Source organism: Embiotoca jacksoni, unplaced genomic scaffold, assembly GCF_022577435.1.
Source record: "Embiotoca jacksoni isolate LCO1_2020_lvr unplaced genomic scaffold, fEmbJac1.0.p SCAF_9, whole genome shotgun sequence".
In the NCBI taxonomy this organism is placed as follows: domain Eukaryota; kingdom Metazoa; phylum Chordata; class Actinopteri; family Embiotocidae; genus Embiotoca; species Embiotoca jacksoni.
In genome coordinates this window covers 18,844,420-18,862,940 of record NW_027185447.1, presented here as the reverse complement: position 1 = coordinate 18,862,940, position 18,521 = coordinate 18,844,420, and the positions used below count along the sequence as shown (strand labels likewise).

The following is an 18,521-nucleotide window of genomic DNA, read 5'->3' as shown; positions in this document are numbered from 1 at the left end:
GGGGAGGGTCGGCTGTACGGGAGGCGATTCATGCCAAAGTGAGCAGGAGACTGGGAAACCCTGCAGGACGAAATCAGCCCAAGGAAACTGTGAGGCCTCTTCAACAATGTCTGTGATGTTCAGTGAAACTGCAGCCAGTTTCATATTTAGTGATTTTCCACTTTATTTGGAATCTATTTGGGAATTGCAAGGTTCATTTTGTTGTAAAGACTCACAACCAAGAGACAGCTCACTGTGACATCATCCACTGGTTTGTAAACTGCTGTTTTGAAGCCTCAAGTTCGGTATTTTTGCCTTCGCGATCTTGGTGGGGTTTTTTTGAGCCAGAAGTGACCATATTTAGATGTGCAGAAGTGGATTGGACTCAATCAGATTGAGAATCCCAGGACACCAGGCCTGCCCACCTCCAGTGAAAACCTGACTGCGCCCCTGCCAATCAAACCAGAAACAGCTAAATATATGCTTCTTGAGGCCAAATATCTAATTAATGATGGAATTATTCTCAGAAAGACCACCAGAACACTGAAACCATTATGACTTGTAGAAAAATATAATTGACTTTGTATTTTATGAGAAGATTAAACTTTTTGAATGGGAGTCTATGGACTCAGAATTCTTTGGGGAACCTGCCCCTAGTGGCCCTCAGTGGTACTGCACTGTAAAGGCCCTCCCACAAGGGCTTCACTTTTCAAACCCAGAGGCTACTTCAATCTTTATGTTCACAACACTCCCTAGAAAGGCAGATTTGTTTTTCTTGATTATAATTTGTTGCAACACCAGCGGATTTAAAATGGTCTCACAGCGCCGCCTGCTGTTGAGGAGGGCAAATTGCTCAGGACATTTGTGAGAAAATCTTCAGCGCACTGACGGCAGAAAGACTGTGCCAAAAGGCAAAGCATATTTTTTTTTATTGCTGTAAGAAATGCTGAAATTGTTTCTGAAGCATTATGCATGAGAAATATGTTGTGTGTTTGTATGATGTGTACATTTTCTATTTGCATCAGTTTGTAAATGGTGTTTTGTATTTGCAACCAACACTGTTTTTTTGGTGAATAGTATATTTTTCAAACGTTTTTTTTTTTCTTCGGTTTTGGCAGGAAATGATCTCCCTACAACACCGTCTCCTGCATCTATAGGTGGTTGTTTTCAATGCTGTGAAGACACCAGCAGGTGGTGGTAGTGGTGGAGGTAAAGGCTTCAAAGGTTTGTGAGTGGCAAGGTTTAAACGAGCTACACCAAAGAAAAAGGTACAACTGTCCTACTTTTACAAGCTATTTAAAAATATATTTGGACAAATAAGACAACCTGTCAAAAAGTACAATATTATATTGGCCTACTTCACAGTTCACCTACATTTGGACCAACTCTCATTGAATTGGAAAAGAATATCTCATTAGTGTCTCTTACAGAGGTCATGTTTTTGAGTTTAAGTTTATTTATCATGATAAACTAACTTTTAAACTCACTCCCATGTTCAAAGATAGTTTTTAAGGCTTCTAGAAAAGTTGTCCTTGTTGTATTGCTTTGGAAAACTCTTTTCTGTAGATTTTAAGTTGTCAATAATGGCTGACATGAAGTGGTTTCACACATTAACCACATGTTTAAAAAAAAAAAAAATCCAACAGAAATTATTTCAAAGACATAAAAACAGTTTTTATAGGTTACATTGTTAACAGCACATCACCTCACTTTAACGTGTAAAGTTTCCAAATTGCAGTAGTACAAACTCAATATGGCCCTCACCAAGCCCTGAAATTAACATGAAATTAGATATATACACCCTTTACAGACATTTGGGAAGTCAGAACAACATGGGCTGAGAAACTCTCCTAAACCACAGTCCATATTTTAGACCTACAGCTGCACTTCCTCAACCTGCCGTGGGATGACGCTATAATCAAAAAGACAAATTCATAATTGGGGGGTCTCCAGCTCTGCCTGTGTCACATGGAAGCACAGTAGCTGAGCCGAGGGGAAGCAAGTAGAGATGGAGGGGGCTTGAGGGACTGTGGAGGAGAAACCTGGCACTCGGAGATAATACCGGAGATACAGCTGCAGCGGCGGCAGCGGGGCAGAGGATCGGCAGGTTACAGACTTCCCAGCCTGCCTTCTGGCTGGGGAGCAGAGGAGCGCGGACAGGGGCGCACAAGGGGGTCAGCGGGCGCTCAGAGGATGCCACATGCAATATGCTGCATTCGTGTTCGGTGAAGCCCAGGAAAGCCAAGTTATCGCCTTTGATTGATTATGCTCGCGGGGAGCGCCTGGTCCGAGGGGAAGCAGAAACTGAAGGAACCGACCAGGGTTGACGCTGCGCCTCCCCAAATCTCTGAGCTGAGTGAGTACAGGGATGCTATAGCGCAATGCTCTGTGCCCGTGGCCGTGTGACAGGCTGGAGGGAGGGAAGGAGGAGGGGTGGGGGGGGGGGGGGGGGGGTCATTCATATGTGCCTATAGATTGAGCTCGATAAGCTGCACACGTAAGTGGTTCACGGCATCCTTTATTCATCCAGCAAACGTAGCCGAGCGCTTTGCCTGTTTTTCTTTGTGCTCGCCCTGCCTTTTCTTCATTTCCTCTGGTCATACATTTAACACACAGACACGTGTGCACCCACCTCAGCGTTACTGCATTGCCTTTTGTGATTTAATTCCCAAATTCGCGGATTCATGAGAGAACTTTATGGTGATTTGACGAGAGGGAGGCGCAGGAAGCCTCCGATCACGCGTTTTTCTGTGACTGAAGCATAAAGATCATTAACGTTAGACCTTCCCTTAACATTTGCAGCCCCCCCCCCCATCTCTCCCTCCCCTTCCTCACTCATAAATAGGGAGTGTGGGGGGAACTGGCTTTGTCGTGTAAGTTGCCAGCTGACCTCGGGGACACAACATCTTTTACCATCCTCACTTTGATCTGGAAATTAATCGGAAACGCTTTGATGATTAGAGAAGAAGAGAAATGAGGAAGAAAAAAAAAAAAAACCAACCTTCGCGCTACAGGCTTAATGAAACAAAACCCGCGATAAAAAAAAAAAAAAAAGCACACTGCATCAGCCTGAAATTTTTCATTTTCTGTGATCGCCTATAGCCTCTACCTGCACGGGCTTTTTTAAAAAAAAACATTTAAATTTTTTTAACCCCTGCTTCCACCACCACCACCACCCTATAAAAATCCCCATTCACACCCTTTGCATGTTTTTTGGGGGTCTCAGCCGGCGTCATTTGAGTCGTGGTTTGTAACCTGTTGTCACCAGCATCACTGCAGTTTGAGGTGTTGGAGCCCAGAGGCGCGGCGAACCGGGCAGCCAGCAGCCGAACCGTCACCCAGTGTGATTGATGCCTGCTGAGTGGGTGCCATCATGAGCCACATACATACAACCTCCCCAGATACACACACACACACACACACACACACACACACACACACACACACACACACACACACACACACACAAGCCCTTCACGGAGGACTGTCTTTATTTTACTAAAGAAAAGACCCTCAGAGTAAAAACATGATGATGATGATGATTCCTCTTTAACCTCCAGCATCTGTGTTGTTGTTTCAAGGCAAAAAAAAGAAGAAAAAAAAAAAAGAAAAAAGGCTGTGAATCATATGATCACATATTTATTCTTTAATTTGGTTTGGATCCATAATGTCAGACGGTGTTTGTATCAGAGGCAGCGCTGCACAGATAAAGACAGAGCCTCTTCCACACAGGCTTCAGCTTTCTTCCTCACAGGGGCATGGTTAATCGTTGTTGCAAGCAAACATTTGACCTAATTCACATTCTCACACAATAGCAGTCTCCTCTCTCTCTCTCACCCTCCCTCCCTCTCCAACACACACACACACACACACACACACACACACACACACACACACACACACACACACACACACACACACACACACGTACACTCACACTCACACTCACGTTGCTGTTATTTGTGTCACAGAGGGTGAGGTTTTTTGCTCCACATGAACTCCCAGGTGGTTTATCAAAACCTGAGCAGATTGGCAGAGAGGCCACTGTTGGCTGGCTGGCTGGGCTTGTTTGAAAGGAGCTCCAGTATTATTAATAATGAACACACATGTAAATGCAGTGCATGTTCCTAGATTTTTTTTTATTTTTTTAAAGCCTTACTGGTATCGATTGCTACCAGGGCTGAATGTTGTTCCTAAAAATGAATTTTTATGAGGATTACACCATAATTCCTTGTTTCCCTTCACGGCCTTGTCAGATGCCGTAAGCAGAAAACATGAGCGTTTTCTTTGCTGTTTGAAAGACTTAGACTGTGAGCGTTTGTTTGTTTAAAAAAAGGATGACATTTTTCGGCCTATAAAATATGATCTGATGAAGATATCAGCCCTAATGTGTTACCCAGCATGCTTCACTCTTCCTCTACAGAAATGTAAACGTTACGGTCAGATCCAAGTCAACAGGTGACCTGCAACTACTAACGACTACTTTCCTTTTTAACTGGTTAATCTTTTGGTCCACAAGACATCAGAAAACAGTGAAACATCTCTATCACAGTTTCTTCTGATGGTTCGTAATGTCTGACAAACAATAAAATCCAAACAGTCAATTTATTATGATGGAAGACAAGGAAACATAGCAAATTGTCACATTTGAGAGGCTGGAAAACAACTGAATAGCAGATTTGCTTTAAAAATGATTTAAGCAATTACGCAAAGTATTTGTAGATTAAGGTTTTATTGGTCAATTAGCTGATAAATCAAACAATTGTTTGGGGCTCTAAAGTCCTCTGTGACTTCCGTGATCCTAAATTCGATCTTTTTTAAATATTTTTTAATGCTGGCTGAAAAAAAACAGGTGATTCGTTGACATCAATGAAACGGTGGCAGATATTTTTAACTGTTGTCTGGCATTTATAGACCAAACGTTTTTGGTTTCTTGCAGCTCATTTCCCCTGTTTGTCCATTGATGCATGCAGAGATAAAGACATACAAAGGATAAATATGAAATCTGGATCGTTTTTTATATCCACAAAAAAAAAAAAAAAAAAGGCCATCTGTCAGGCCTCTGGAGCCAAATCTCCATGCAAATAATATTATGTTACTATTTGTATGTGTGAGAAATGAGCTTCCACAACTATATTTGAGGCAGATAATATTGATCAATGATGCTCCAGTTTCCTCGCTACATATGGCCTCATCCGAGTGTCCTCCTGGCCTGTGATGCATGGTCAGGGCAACACCTGGCAAATCTGCACCTGCAGGTATTCGAGAGAGCACCGGTAGTTTGTAATGAGCACGCTGGCACCATGGGCGGAGGGGGGGTCACTGTGGCTGAGGGAGCGGGGGCTTTGTTTAGCAGAAAGGCAGCCGGTGGAGGGCCATTTCTTGCTGTTGCTCTGAGCGCTACGTCCAATTGGTTGGCTCAGACGAAGCAGCTCTAGGGCCAGAGATTACACTGCAGTGCTGAGGCGTCACTCTGGCTGAACACCGCAGGCGGAGGCAGGGGGAACGAGGGAGGAAGGAATGGCCGGGGAGGTGTGGACACACTCACTGACACAGGGAAGTGAGAGCAGAGGAAGGGAAGGGAAGACTGGGAAATGATGTTGGGAAATGTGACAGTCTCTTCTCATCATCAGCTTTCAGTATCTTCAAACACCTGCCACAAGACTCCCACGCATGTCTTCCTCTCTCCTCTCTCTTCTTTCTTTTCCTCCACTCCTACACCTTTCCCCTTTCTTCTCTCTCATTACCCTCTCCATCTCCCCTCCTCGGCTCTGTTGTCAAATCAGCACAGATATAATTACCCCAACGCTGACGCAACTGTGAATTAAATGATCATTTCCTCATAGGTGCATAGAGGTGCTTTAAAATCCAACATGATATTCCCGACTTCTCGCTCAGGAAGTGCTCTGGTTAAGGTGAAGCACTGGTGGGAGATTTAGTGGAATTAACAGCAGGTCACAGTCAGGGACTCCTCTTAAAACACACAAAATAGCTTTGACAGACATGCTGTGAAAACATGCTCGGTGTTGCAATCACTTTCATAAGACATGCTCAAAGAAGTAATTATATCCACTGCTGAAAAATATGACTTATTAATAGATCGTATGGATAATAATTGATATAATTTGAATTGGGAAACAAAGCGGTTGTTCTCTGGTTAGGACACCCTGAATTTGCAAAGATATCTGAAAGCAGCATGCAAAGAATCACCAACATCCCTCTGTATGAAATTTGGTGCAAATTGGATTTCATGCTGAGAACAGTTGGGTTCATGTCTGGATCTCGACTCAAAGAGATGCAAATTACCAGAAGTCAGCTCAAATTCCACAATACAGAGCAGCGTTATAAACCGCTGTCCTGTCTCTACTGTGTGTGATTTAACAGAGAATCAGATACTTAGTGAAATGAGTTGAATGCTCTCAATAATGGATTGAAGAAAACAAGAAACTTTCACAAAGGCAACAGAAGTTAGATCTGAGAAAAATGAGAGCTTCAGCCTGAAAAAGAGGCGGTGCAGGGACGTCCTCACAGTGAAGGTTTACTGCACTGACCAGTGATGTTATGGCTGCAACAGAGCTCGCCCTCTACTGAGGTGTGTTAATCATGCAGACGACTTGAGAGGAGTCCCCATTTTTCAAAAGCTCACTCTATTCATCTTTCAGTATTTTTGTAGCCTCTGTACTAAATGTAGTATTCATGTGGTTAGTGCTCTCAAGATTCTCTCCGGCTGCTTCACAGAAAAATATTCTATTGTGTTGGTCCAAAACTTTGGTCCAAACTAAAGAATGCCAACAAATGTTGGGTGGATTGGCATGAGATTTGGTACAAACATTTGGGATCCCCAGAGGATGAATCTTACCAAATTTGGGGATCCCCTGACTTTTCCTCTAGCGCCATCAGCAGGTCAAAGTTTCTAAAATCATGTGGAATCCCAAACCAGGTTTGGTGCAATAGATACAGTAGATGCCCATTCACAGACCACCAACCTCTCTAGTGAAATACAAAGTCAATCAAATATTTTCCACAAGTCATTACGGAATCATCAGCTATTCACTCCTTCTGATCAGTGTTCTGGTCGTTCTCCAGGAAATAATTAGATATTCGACCTTAAAGAGAGGTACGTTTGGGGGCATACCTGGTTTGATTGACATGCTTGTCATGCAGTCAGATTTCAGGTCGGTCTTGCTCTTGGGTTCACAGGCAGATTGAGTCATCCACATCCATTGCTCGTTCCTCCCCAGCTCGTCTAAATACAGTCAATACAGTCAAAGAACCAGACCCGAGGATTCAAAACGGCAGCTTGGGTGATGTCATGGTGGGTTGCTACTTGAAATATCTGCAAAAATAATGACATTAAAAGATAAGTTAATTACTTAAAAATGGTGTTTCTCTAGTATGAACATTTGCTACTTGTCCAGTTTTCTATAAAAGTAACTCAACATCGTTTGGGTTTTTGTCAGTTGTAATAATTGTGTAAATAATAGTTGGCTGTAGTTTTGTGATTCTGCTATAATGGACTAATAATACAACTATTCCCTTGTTTTCTGTGTGTCAAATGCCCAAAATACATTATTTGATGAAAAAACTTTACCACAAATAACTGCCATATAAAGCTCAGTTGAGCAAATTTTAAACAAATTTGAGAGTAATCCAATCATGTAGAACTTCCTTGAGGCTTCGTCCGGTTGGTAATCCAGTTGGTAAGAATGATTTTCTCAAAACATTTTTTGACATCATTGAAAAAGCTAATTTGCTTATAATTAGTCATGGGAGTCCAGCGGGGACGCAAGCCACATTTGGAGGTGGTCAGTTGTATGTGCCAGATTTAATACAATAGATTTGGAGAATATAGTGAGGAGATAGAGAGATGGTTTTTTATAACTGTAAAAGGTGATGATAACAGGTACCCCGAGCACTTCAATGGGGGATATTTGGATATTTCCTGACTTTTAGACTCTATTATAATCAGATCAATAGAGGCCACTCTCGTAAAAAAGATATCAAAATGTTTTGCATAGTTTTCTATCCAGATGGGAGTGGACCTGATAGTCCGAAATCGTCAGCCTGGCTGGGAGTAAAAGAATATACGGATAAAACAGAAACGTGTGCTGCAGGTCGAGCTGCTTCAGACTGACGTGTTTGTTTCAGAAAAGCTCAGCAGCAGCGTGGAGATTTCTCCTGAGAACAGTCTGGAGGTGTTCAAGGCTTTGGCTAACCTTCAGAGAAGATACTGTACGTGTTCCTCACCAGACCATAGACAAAGTTAAAGAAAGTTGACCGGCAGAGATTAAATTCTGCCGGGAGGGAAAGTGTCTACGTGGACTCCAATACTACAACTTGTTGTTTTAAGAGCATCCAAATACACAAACCCAGCAAAAAGTTTGTTGAAAAGGATCCAACAGAGAGAATGCAGTCTAGGAGAAAGTCTGTACTTATAAACTGAATAAATAAATGAGAATGAGGAAAGACGTGTAACTTCAGTTCAACCAGACGGTGCGTTTCAGACAGTCGGCAGCCCTGTTGTTGCTAATGGACAAACACACATTAACGTACACATGAAAACACATTGTCACAGTAGACAGATGGCGCGATTTGACAGAGATTAGGCCTGTTTGTTTGGTCTTTTTTGTTTTATCGCTGTGAATTTATTGTTTATTTGAAAGATATTACACTGCCAAATGTGAGATTGTCTGGCGAGCGGAGAAGCAGAAGATGTTTCTGTCTGCTCGCTCTGCTTTCACACTTGTCTCCTTCAGTGTTTTCGGGTTACTCTGCCTGCTGGCATGTTCAGCTTTGCTGTGACTCATTGTACCTTCTCAATATGTGCGTTTGTTCCTGTTAAAACGGTTAACACATAGGACATTTGTATTTACCAATACAGAGGTGCAGCCACTCAACAAACAGATCCGAAATCAAATAAATATAAATAAAACAGCTCAGATTAGTTTTTTCACAGGATTTCTTTTCAAAACGACATTGAAGAGTAGTTAAATGAATTGTTGGACTGCTGCCGTAACTAACTTTCAGACTTGATCCCGAAAAATCTGTGCTGGTGAGCAGGTATGTTGTTGATGTCTTAGTAAGTGTGTCACACAAAGCTCAGTAATCCCTCAAACAAGGTAAAGCAGAAGCACATGCCGGAGGCGTAATGTCTTGTTCATTTCATTGCTCTTGCGCTGGATGGGAATTCATACTGTTCCTTCTTCCATTTTCACCGTGAATATTTTACTTCTGGTTCCGCTGCTTTGTTAACCTTCTTAATGTTTTGTAAAGGTTAGATAATTTTTGTAATTAAGCCCCACTCTGTGCCTTTCCGCTGCAGATCCCAGTGAGACCGTGGCACTTCCCTGCGTGCATGAGTGTAAGGGTGTGTGTGTGAGTGTGTGAGAGCAAGCGAGCGTCTGCGCTCCCACATGGCCTCCATGCAGGACGGGCTGAACTTCACGGCTCCTCCCTACGGCAAGGTCCTGCTGCTGGGCGCTATCGCTGCTGCCTCAGCCTTTGTTGTTACGATCCTCATCGTGGTGCTCTGCGTGGGCTGCCAGAGGTGAGAGCAGCACTCTGCACACGTAAAGATTCAGCAAGTTCGTTTACATTTTTGCACTGAAGAAGATTTACACATTGCACACACCAGTAGTGGACGAAAAGTACTCAAATACTTTACTTAAGCAAAAGCGCCGATACAGCAGTGTAAAAACACTTCATTACAAGTTTATCAGCGAAATGCACTTAAAGTATCAAAAGTAAAAGTTCTCATCGAGCAACAGAGCAGCCTGTAAATATAACAGGACATTATTAGATTGGCTTACCGCTGTTTAGATCGATGTGGAGCTGCTTTTATCTACTGTAAATACTGTAAAGTAGTCTAGTCCAGTCGTTCCCAACATAGGGGTCAGGCCCCCTCCAAAGGGTCACAAGGTAAATCTGAGGGGTCATGAGATGATTAGTGGGCAAGAAAAGAAGGAAAAACTAAGTTATGCTTCACTAATTTGTCTCCAGTTTTTCTGTTCTCTACTTTTATTGTAAAATTGACTTCTTATAACAAATTTTAAGCCAAAAATACAACAACTTAATTCTATTTTCTAAGTGCATCATTTGAATAGTAATTATTGACTGTAGCTACAAGTCAAATGTAGGAAAAATACTCAAGTAAAGCAGTAGAATACCTCTAAACTGTACTACAGCTCTTGAATATATGTACTTAGTTACTTTGCACCACTGGGAGGCACGACGCCTGTCATCATTATTACATAATCGCCTGATCACCATTATTTGAGCTGACTGCAGTCATTTTGTATCATCGCTAGAGTCGTTTCTATTCATGTGTATAAAAACAGCAGGATGAAACAAACAGAAATGTCACATTTCCATCATGATGTCCACGTAGTTTTACACCGTTTGAGAATTAGCGCCACCAACTGTTCATCTTAAAGATGCTGAACTTCTAATATTAAATTTACCATCATGCATTTAGCCGCAAAGCCAAAAACCACATAAGCGGCTCTTCTTCTTCATAAGTTGTGTGTATATTATTAAACTGTGATGAAAGCTTATTCTATAACTAGAAAAAGACAAATTAAATTGATCATTGCAATTATTTCCGACAATTATAATCATCAACAACATTTTCTTGATCGTGACGGGCTGAGCAGGCACGTATGCAAATATACTCCGAATGCCTCTCTCACATATGCACAGTCATAAGATGACTCAGCCACACATGGACAGTGACTCAGACGCAAACTCCACACGCACACACACACAATTACATCAGTGTCGACTCGTGTATGACAGAGCGTTTGTGTTCATCACAGGAAGGGGAAGACACACAATGTCTCCGGCGAGGGTGGAAAACACCGTCTCATGGACATGGTAGGTATCAGGCAACGATGTTTTGTTTGCATTGCAGCAGAAGCAACTCAATTCACCAGAGAACAGTACCATTCAGAAGACACCTCTTCAGCCTTAATTAGAGTTTAACATGTCCCGCGTGTGTGTTTGTGCGTATATGTGTGTGTGTTGTCAGGGTATACTCAGGCAGTCGAAGCTGCGGTCCATCAGTAAATCGGACACTGAGATGAACAAGATGAACTGCAATGGCAAAAGTGAGTGCATCCTTCACATTCAAATCCTGACCTGTGCTCAGTAAACAGCGCGGCATCGTTTTCAGGTGAAAGCCCTATGTCAACTCTTCGGGAGCTAAACAGCCTGGTTCGGTTTTAGCTGCATATCAAAGCACTTGTGGCGTTATTAGAGGGGATTTTGGGGGAAATGTTCTGAGCTGGATGGGTCGCAAACTTTCCTCAAACACACCAGCAGCATGTAATCTTTCCGTTTATGTAAAAGCATGAAAATCAGCAGAGCTGGAGAAAAAGGTTTTCACACTGCAGCAACAACAAAGTCCATAAAAATGAAGTATCATTGTTAAAATGTAACAGCATGAAAGGAAATCAATTTTCACCCCCAAATAAATTTAACTGTTGTATGTTTTGATTTGGCTGATTTAAAGTCGGCCTCACTAACTAACTGCAGGTCCACGAAAACAAGATTATCAAGCAAGTAAGTGCAACGTCGCAGTTTCTCTCCACATTCTTTGTATCTGGCCCTAAATTCATTAAAAAAAAAGCCTCTTATAATAAGATTTGAGGACATATTAGAGGGGAAATTTACCCTAAAACAGAATTCACATTACATTTACAACTCTTCCACTGGACTGCTCGGTCCTGATTTGTGAACATGCATCTTTCCCTCAAAGACACAAATCAGAATGCCAAGACAAATCCTGGAGCTCCGTCACTGACAGTCAACAGGGAACTGCGTTTGTGGGCGCTGTGACAGTAGCCCGAGAGGGTTTGAAGAAATATAAGCATATGTCCTGCTTCATACTTGTCCTGCTTCCACTGCAGTGGAATGAAGCCAAGTTGGATGCATATTCTCAGACATCTATGTCAGTTCCCAGTTTACTGTCAGCTTGAGATTTTCTCTCACCAGTGAGAGATTTATTCATGTTCACAAATGTGTATGTGGATGCTGTTTTACGGGGGCCTATCGGCTGTACGGACGGTGTAACAGCAGGCTGTACGTCCCTTGCAGAGGCATCTTAAAAAGAAACGTCCAGCCAGCATGGACCTTCTGCTGCTGCCCAGCCGCCGGTCTAACTCTGACCTTCGTTCTCAAGGCAGGCAGCTTCCCCAGATCCCCTCTGGGACTGGAGAGGACGGCGAGCACACTTATTCTGAAGTGGGCCGGCGCTCCTCCACCTCACGTACTGACGATGCCCTCTACGCCATGGTAGGCAGGGCCGGGCAGACAGACACTCCGGCCCCTCCGGCCGTCCCTGCCAACACCCCGGCGCCCCCAGACCCGGACGGGGACGTGGAAGGAGGGCTGCCCGAACCCGAGGCCCAGGTCATGTCTCCCCCTCACCCTCCGGAGACGGCGGAGTACGCCTGCGTCAGGAAGCTGAGGAAGGCCGACAAGGCGCCCCAAAAGAGGGACAGCGGGACGGATATGGTGGAACCGCCGGCGCCACCGCCACGACACGCCCCGCCCTCTCATCCAGCCCCGCCCCCCGCCGCACCCTCACAGCACAAAGTTGCCCCGTAGAAACGTTGACACCTTTAACGTCCCGGCATTCCCAAAGGTTGGTAGAGTTCAGAGTTTCACACCTTTTGATGAATAGTTTAACAGTTCTGTTGCTTTCTTCCAGGAAGTTACAGTCGCTTAAGAAAGTATTCAAACTCTTTTCACTTCCTGCAGACTTAACAGGGTCGAAGCTGCCACAATCTCAAAGATTTGTTTCGTTCTCTTTGGCGACAAACGGTAATTGCAGCTGTGTTTTTCGGCTTCACTTCCCATAAATCCAAAAAGTGTCACCGGTGTGATGTCATTCGGTTGGCAGTTGAAGAGTGAACTTGGCGTGTCAGTTCCTCCTTTGTGGTGGAACAGCCACTGCTAACGGTGCACTAACCGCTTGTGATTTTACCACAGGCCGTATATAAAAGTGGACGTAGCTTCTGGGTCTGAAAAATGAGGCAAGTGCCTTAAACTGCAATATCACCGAGTGCCACAAGAGGTTGGCTCCTAAAAAAAGCTCTGGCTCCATACACTCCCGTTCAACTTCTCTCATGAAATACAAAGTGAACACATTTTTTCTTCAAGTTATCATGGTTGTCGTTAGCTAAAGTTGCTCCTTCTTAATTTTCTGTCGGTCCATCTGAAAATATTTATATTTATTAGAAAAAAAGCCGCAAAAAGCCGTGTTTTTGTCTGTTTGATTGACAGGCCTGTGGCGCAGTCAGGTTTCCGCTATCGCTGGGCGGGACGTAGTATCGTAGCCAATCAGATCGAGTCAGATCCCCCGCATGTCCTCCCCCTCCCCCCGAGCTCATCCATATATGGTCACTTCTGGCTCCAAACTATTTATCCAGGAGTATCACTATTTTTTAGCAGTAAATGTCATTCTTGAGTATACTATAACAAATATAATAAAACGCCACATAATGTTTATTTCACATATTTCTGTTGCAATAAGCCTCGACAGAAACACCTCAGTGGTTTCATGAGCTGAAGGAAGCGAGGAAGTGATGACCGGAGGGGGAGAGGAAGTTAACGCATAGGTTGGGTTGTTAGTGGCTCTCTGGAGGTCTGACTGGAGCAGAAGACGATATTATATGAAGTAGAGGAAGATTTAGTTGATCAGTCCGGTTTGTGGACCCATCGAGTGTGAACAGCCACCGGTTTCCGGTTCGACACGTTCAGAAACGTTTTTTTTTTTTTAATGATAAATATTTCATTTTCTTGTCCTTCGTCAGCACCAGTACGACAGATAAACATGCAGTTAGTGGTGAAGGTGTGTTGATCAGTATCTGGAGTTTTTCTGTCCGACTTCCTGTTGATGCTGCAGAAGAGCTGCACGGCTCTAATTAAGCCAGTGTTGCAGCTTCATCACGCATGTTGTGATATGTTAGCACTTCTGTAGAATTCTTCCTTGATGCCAAGGCGGCGAGGGGTGTTTATTTGTCGAAGAGTTCCCGGTGATAGTGGGGTATTTCTGCTCCCAGCAGTGTCGCCTCCTCCATATGTTCGCAGCAGCAGGAGTGTACGCCGGCTGTCTGCTTCGACTGTGGATATAAGGCTTTGTGCTCCCCTCCAGGTGACAGTGGGAGACCATTTGCTGCCCTGCGTGAGGTCAGCGAGGTCGCTCCATCAGCTGTGACCTCAGTTCAGTAACACGCACAGTTCACTGGCTTACATGTGTAAGCAGTTTGCTCTCAGGCCCGTCCGCCACTGATTTTCCTCGAGATGACGCAACGTGTTGAAATTGAGTCATCCAGAATATTAGCACATGGTTCCTTACAGGCTCCACCTTCCAGGGAAAATCTATTCAACGCAGTATGAAATCCATCCAGCATATTTCCAATTCTACTGCACCTCTTGAAAGAGTAATTTACCCTTTTGTGAGTCCTGTTATGTCTGGGTTTTTTTTGTTCACATTTGTCGGTTGCGGCATGAACAAGAACATGTGACCAGCTCTGCGCCGAATGTGATTTGTTGCTCTGCTGACAGGAAGTGATGTTTATGGGCAACGGAGAGCAGTATATCTGGAAGCCTCCAGAGGACGAAGAGATGCTCATGCTCCAAAATAAAGGCCTGGCTCCGCTGGGTGCTCACACAGTGGAGAATATACAACCGTCTGCTGCAGTGGTGAGCGACCACTCCTCAGTCTGTGCATCGAATGTGACTCTGTTGAAGCTTCTCTTTCACAATATTGCACTTAAATCAATGCAAGAGAAATAATTTTACACACTGTTTATCCATTCTGTGTATGCGCTTGACCCAACACTACAGTGAAGTATTATCGCTCTTAAATTGATTAAATCCAGAAGGTCCTTTTAACACATCTACAGCTGTTATTTCCTTCCTTAAATACTCTATTAAACAATCTAATGAACCAACAGATTAAAAAAATATTCAGTCTGCTGCAATATGAAAGATTTGAAACTGATTTTACAATTTGCAGCTGTACTGTTGTTCTTAATCTGAAGAAAAAGCAAAGTAGAAAATATAACATCCTTGCTTTATTAGTATTTCTTTCTTTCTAAAGCTTTATATTTTAATACAAAACAATGAATCAAAGTTTTTCTTGTGTAAAAAAGGAAGAACAGATTTTTGGCCAGAGAAAGGGCTTTTTTGTTTTTTGTAATAAATAATTTTATAGATAATTTTTTCATGCACAAACAACAAATTTTGAGGATTTTTAGAAAATAGATAGTTTTGTTAAATTACCTTCTTGGTTTTTATCTATTAGAAACAGGATTGGATTGTAATAGTCATACATGGGAGGCTTTGGCAGCTGTATCACATGAAATGAAATGTTCAGCAATTTATCCAGGAGTATCAACCGAATGTATATTTAATCAACTGTTACCTTTACTCATATTTTATAATAATAATCTGTGAGTTTGAACAATGCTTAGATAAGCAAATTAGTTTTGCAGGTTAGAAAGGTTAAAGGAACATTTTAAAACTTTGGCCTTTCTCGCTGAGCGTTGGATTAGAAAATCTCACATCTGCCTATTAAATAAGAAGCTGCAACCAGGAGTCGCTCACCTGGCTCCGTTCATTTGTAAAAAAAAAAAAAAAAACCTCGACAAGAATCTCTAAATCTCACTGATAAACAGATTAAACCTTGTTTGGTTATTGTATACAAAAAACAAAGTTTAAAAGCAACAAGCTGTGCCAGAGGTTACGCATGTGTGGGACTGTTGCTTGCCTGGGAGCAGTCTCCTTTTCACTTAGTTATTTTATGGCTTAAATAAATCAATGAGCTTTAAAGGTGATGTTAGGCTGATTTTGTCACCTGTACAGCCTAGCTTTTCCCCTCCTACCCGTCCAGTCTAAGTTAAACTAAATAGCTGCTGGCTTGTAGCTCCATAACAGACAGATACAGAAGTGGGATCAATGCTGTCCCTAAAGTGAAAAAGACAATTTTTTTAACTGTTCCTTTAAAGTCTTTTTCGTGGTAGGTAATCCCGTGCTGTTTGATTGCAGGTGGCTGAGATGTACTCCAAGGTATGTAAACCAGGAAAGAAAAAGAGAGTAGTGCCGGGGTCTCCCCCAGCCAACCTTGGCTTCCGGACCTTGGGTCGTGGTGACCGGGACCGAGACCGGGACGGGGGGTTTAGTGTAGTGGTCAAACCCCAGACGTGGGCCCCTCAGGAGGGCAAAGCCATCGGCGGGCCCCTCGACGACCACTGCTACGAGTCCATCGGGACGGAGGAGTGCGACCCGGCCTACGAGAACGTGGACGGAGGCGGCTGGAAGCGAGAGAGGCCCCCCAACACGTGTGCCACCCTGCGGCCCCCGGAGGAAGAAAGCCCAGCAGCCCTTGCAGCAGCAGCAGCCCCCTCCGCCGCCGCCGACGCAGCAGACCCCCAAGCTCCAGCACCTGCCTGCCAAAGCCCTGCTGCTGCCAGGGGAGAACCTGTACGAGAGCATCGGCGACCTGAAGCAGGGCTCCGCCACCTCCAGCACCACCACCATCTTCACGTTCAACGACGGCATGGAGATGTACGTAACAGGGCTCTGAGGCGGCGGCTGCACTGTGACCCCCCCCCCCCCCCCCCTATCCCTCCAACACAAGGAGCTGAGCTAACACCACCAGGAGTGATGGCTGAGCCCCTGTCATGCTCACCCACACATACTGTTTACATTCAAGTCATAACATCAAGCCTTTCTCAGGCTCTAGAGGCCTTGGGGCAGTAATGTTGATCTGTTATGACCTGGGCTGAATACAAAGTCCAATCTATCAACCTTATAAGGAATCCAAAGGTAGTGAATAATAATGAGCACAAGACCATTGCAGAGCAATCTGTAGGTAACAGTAGCACTTCTATTTTCCTGATATGTGCAAAGCACAATAAAGTGAAAAGCCTAAATTCTTCCTCAATTCTAGCGGGTAAAAATAGTCATATATTTGGTCCAAGCAGGACTCTTATTTGGGGAAAAAGGCAAAGCATTGTGTGAAATATTTTGGTAGCACTTAGTCTGTCATGAACAGGCCTTCCCTGTAGTTGGTCAAGATGTGATTCAGGATGGAATTTAAATGATATAAAGGAATGAATTACTAATCAAAATACTTGAAAGCTCAGGGACCAAGAGAAACAATTATGAGAGTATTATAACAAAAAAATTGCACACATTTTGCATTCCTCCTAAAAGCTTCGACTAATTTCGACCATTTTCACATTACAAGAGCCAACCAGAAAACGTCCCTCCCTTCGTCACGTTTTTGTTTCACCTCACATGGACTGAACACTGTCTCCACTGCTGTCTGTAAATGAAGTGTTTTACTTTGTTGACCCTGTTTCTGCACTTTGCCTGCTACAAGTTGCATGCTTAAAAAAAAAAAAGGTGAAAAAACAAAACAAAAAATCAAGCACTGTCATGTGGTACCTCTATATGAATGTTTTTTTTTTCTTTTCTATCGTCGTTGGTTGTTTATTTTCTAGTGTGTTGCTTTATTTCTCTGTAGAGCTCAAAGCCAGTTAGATTAAGGATGTCTTTGGCTCAGTGGGACTCCGTGCAGCAGAGAGGAGAACTTAATTTTCCCTCCTGCGCCCTGCAACACACTCGGTACAGATGAAACAAGACTAAAGAGAACTGCCCGAGTCCCAAAGGTGGAGACAGTCCACTCCCCCCCCGCCCCCCCCCCCCCCCCCCCCCCCCCCCCCCCCCCCCCCCCCCCTCCGTCTGCTCAGTCCTCACTCATATCTGTGGACTGTTCATCTGCATAGTCCCTGCCTTGTGGTCATTATGAATCTGCTTGGGTTTCATCATAGTGCAGCGTGGAAAGCTACAGTAGAACTGATGTGTATTAGCAAACGTCATGTCTCACCATCCCTCCATCGATGAAAACTCTCTCTGTTATCAGTGTTGAAAAATATTGCAGAAATGACAATTATGTGAAGCAAACGGTTCGCTAAGCAGCAGAGAACCCCGACGCCCCCACCCCCTCCCCGCCCCACAGGAAAAAAAAAACACACACAAAACAAACATACAAAATCCTGGACAATAACGACAATTTCATTTTGACCAAATATTCCCCAGCAAACAATGTGATTATACTGTATGTTAATGCAATGTGTATGTACATGAAAAAAAGAGAAAGAATAATAAATATATCATCAGTGTCAAGAAACCTATCTTTTTCTATTATGTTCAATTGTGTTTTGGAATGACTTATCTTGTGACACAAACTGCGGAAACTACAGCTGCAATGTAAATTTCAGTGTATTCTGTTTGTTGTTTTTTGAAGCCATGAAGCTACGGTGTGTTCTTGGAAAGCCCTGTTAAGTTAAATGTGGCAGCTAATGTTGTGTGTTTGCTATTCAGACTACAGGGTCTTGTACTCAAAAAGCGTGTAATTAAGTGCTAAGTGCAAAAGATTGTAATGTTTTATATCAAGATTACTATTCATGAAATGTCAGTCAAGTTTATACTTTTGTAATAAAGTGGCACTTTAAAAAAAAAGATGTTTT

General features: G+C 43.4%; 1 protein-coding gene across 1 annotated transcript; it reads left to right on the top strand.

Annotated features, from left to right (window-relative positions):
• Window positions 1-1,921: 1,921 nt before the first annotated feature.
• Window positions 1,922-17,692, top strand: LOC138193510 (uncharacterized). Its single transcript, XM_069141616.1, is given in 10 exon segments — window positions 1,922-2,335; window positions 9,302-9,526; window positions 10,794-10,851; window positions 11,006-11,039; window positions 11,341-11,354; window positions 12,088-12,555; window positions 12,557-12,622; window positions 14,548-14,685; window positions 16,033-16,341; window positions 16,343-17,692. Coding segments are annotated over 9 exon segments (1,449 nt in total). The 5' UTR covers window positions 1,922-2,335; window positions 9,302-9,392; the 3' UTR covers window positions 16,571-17,692.
• Window positions 17,693-18,521: the final 829 nt, after the last annotated feature.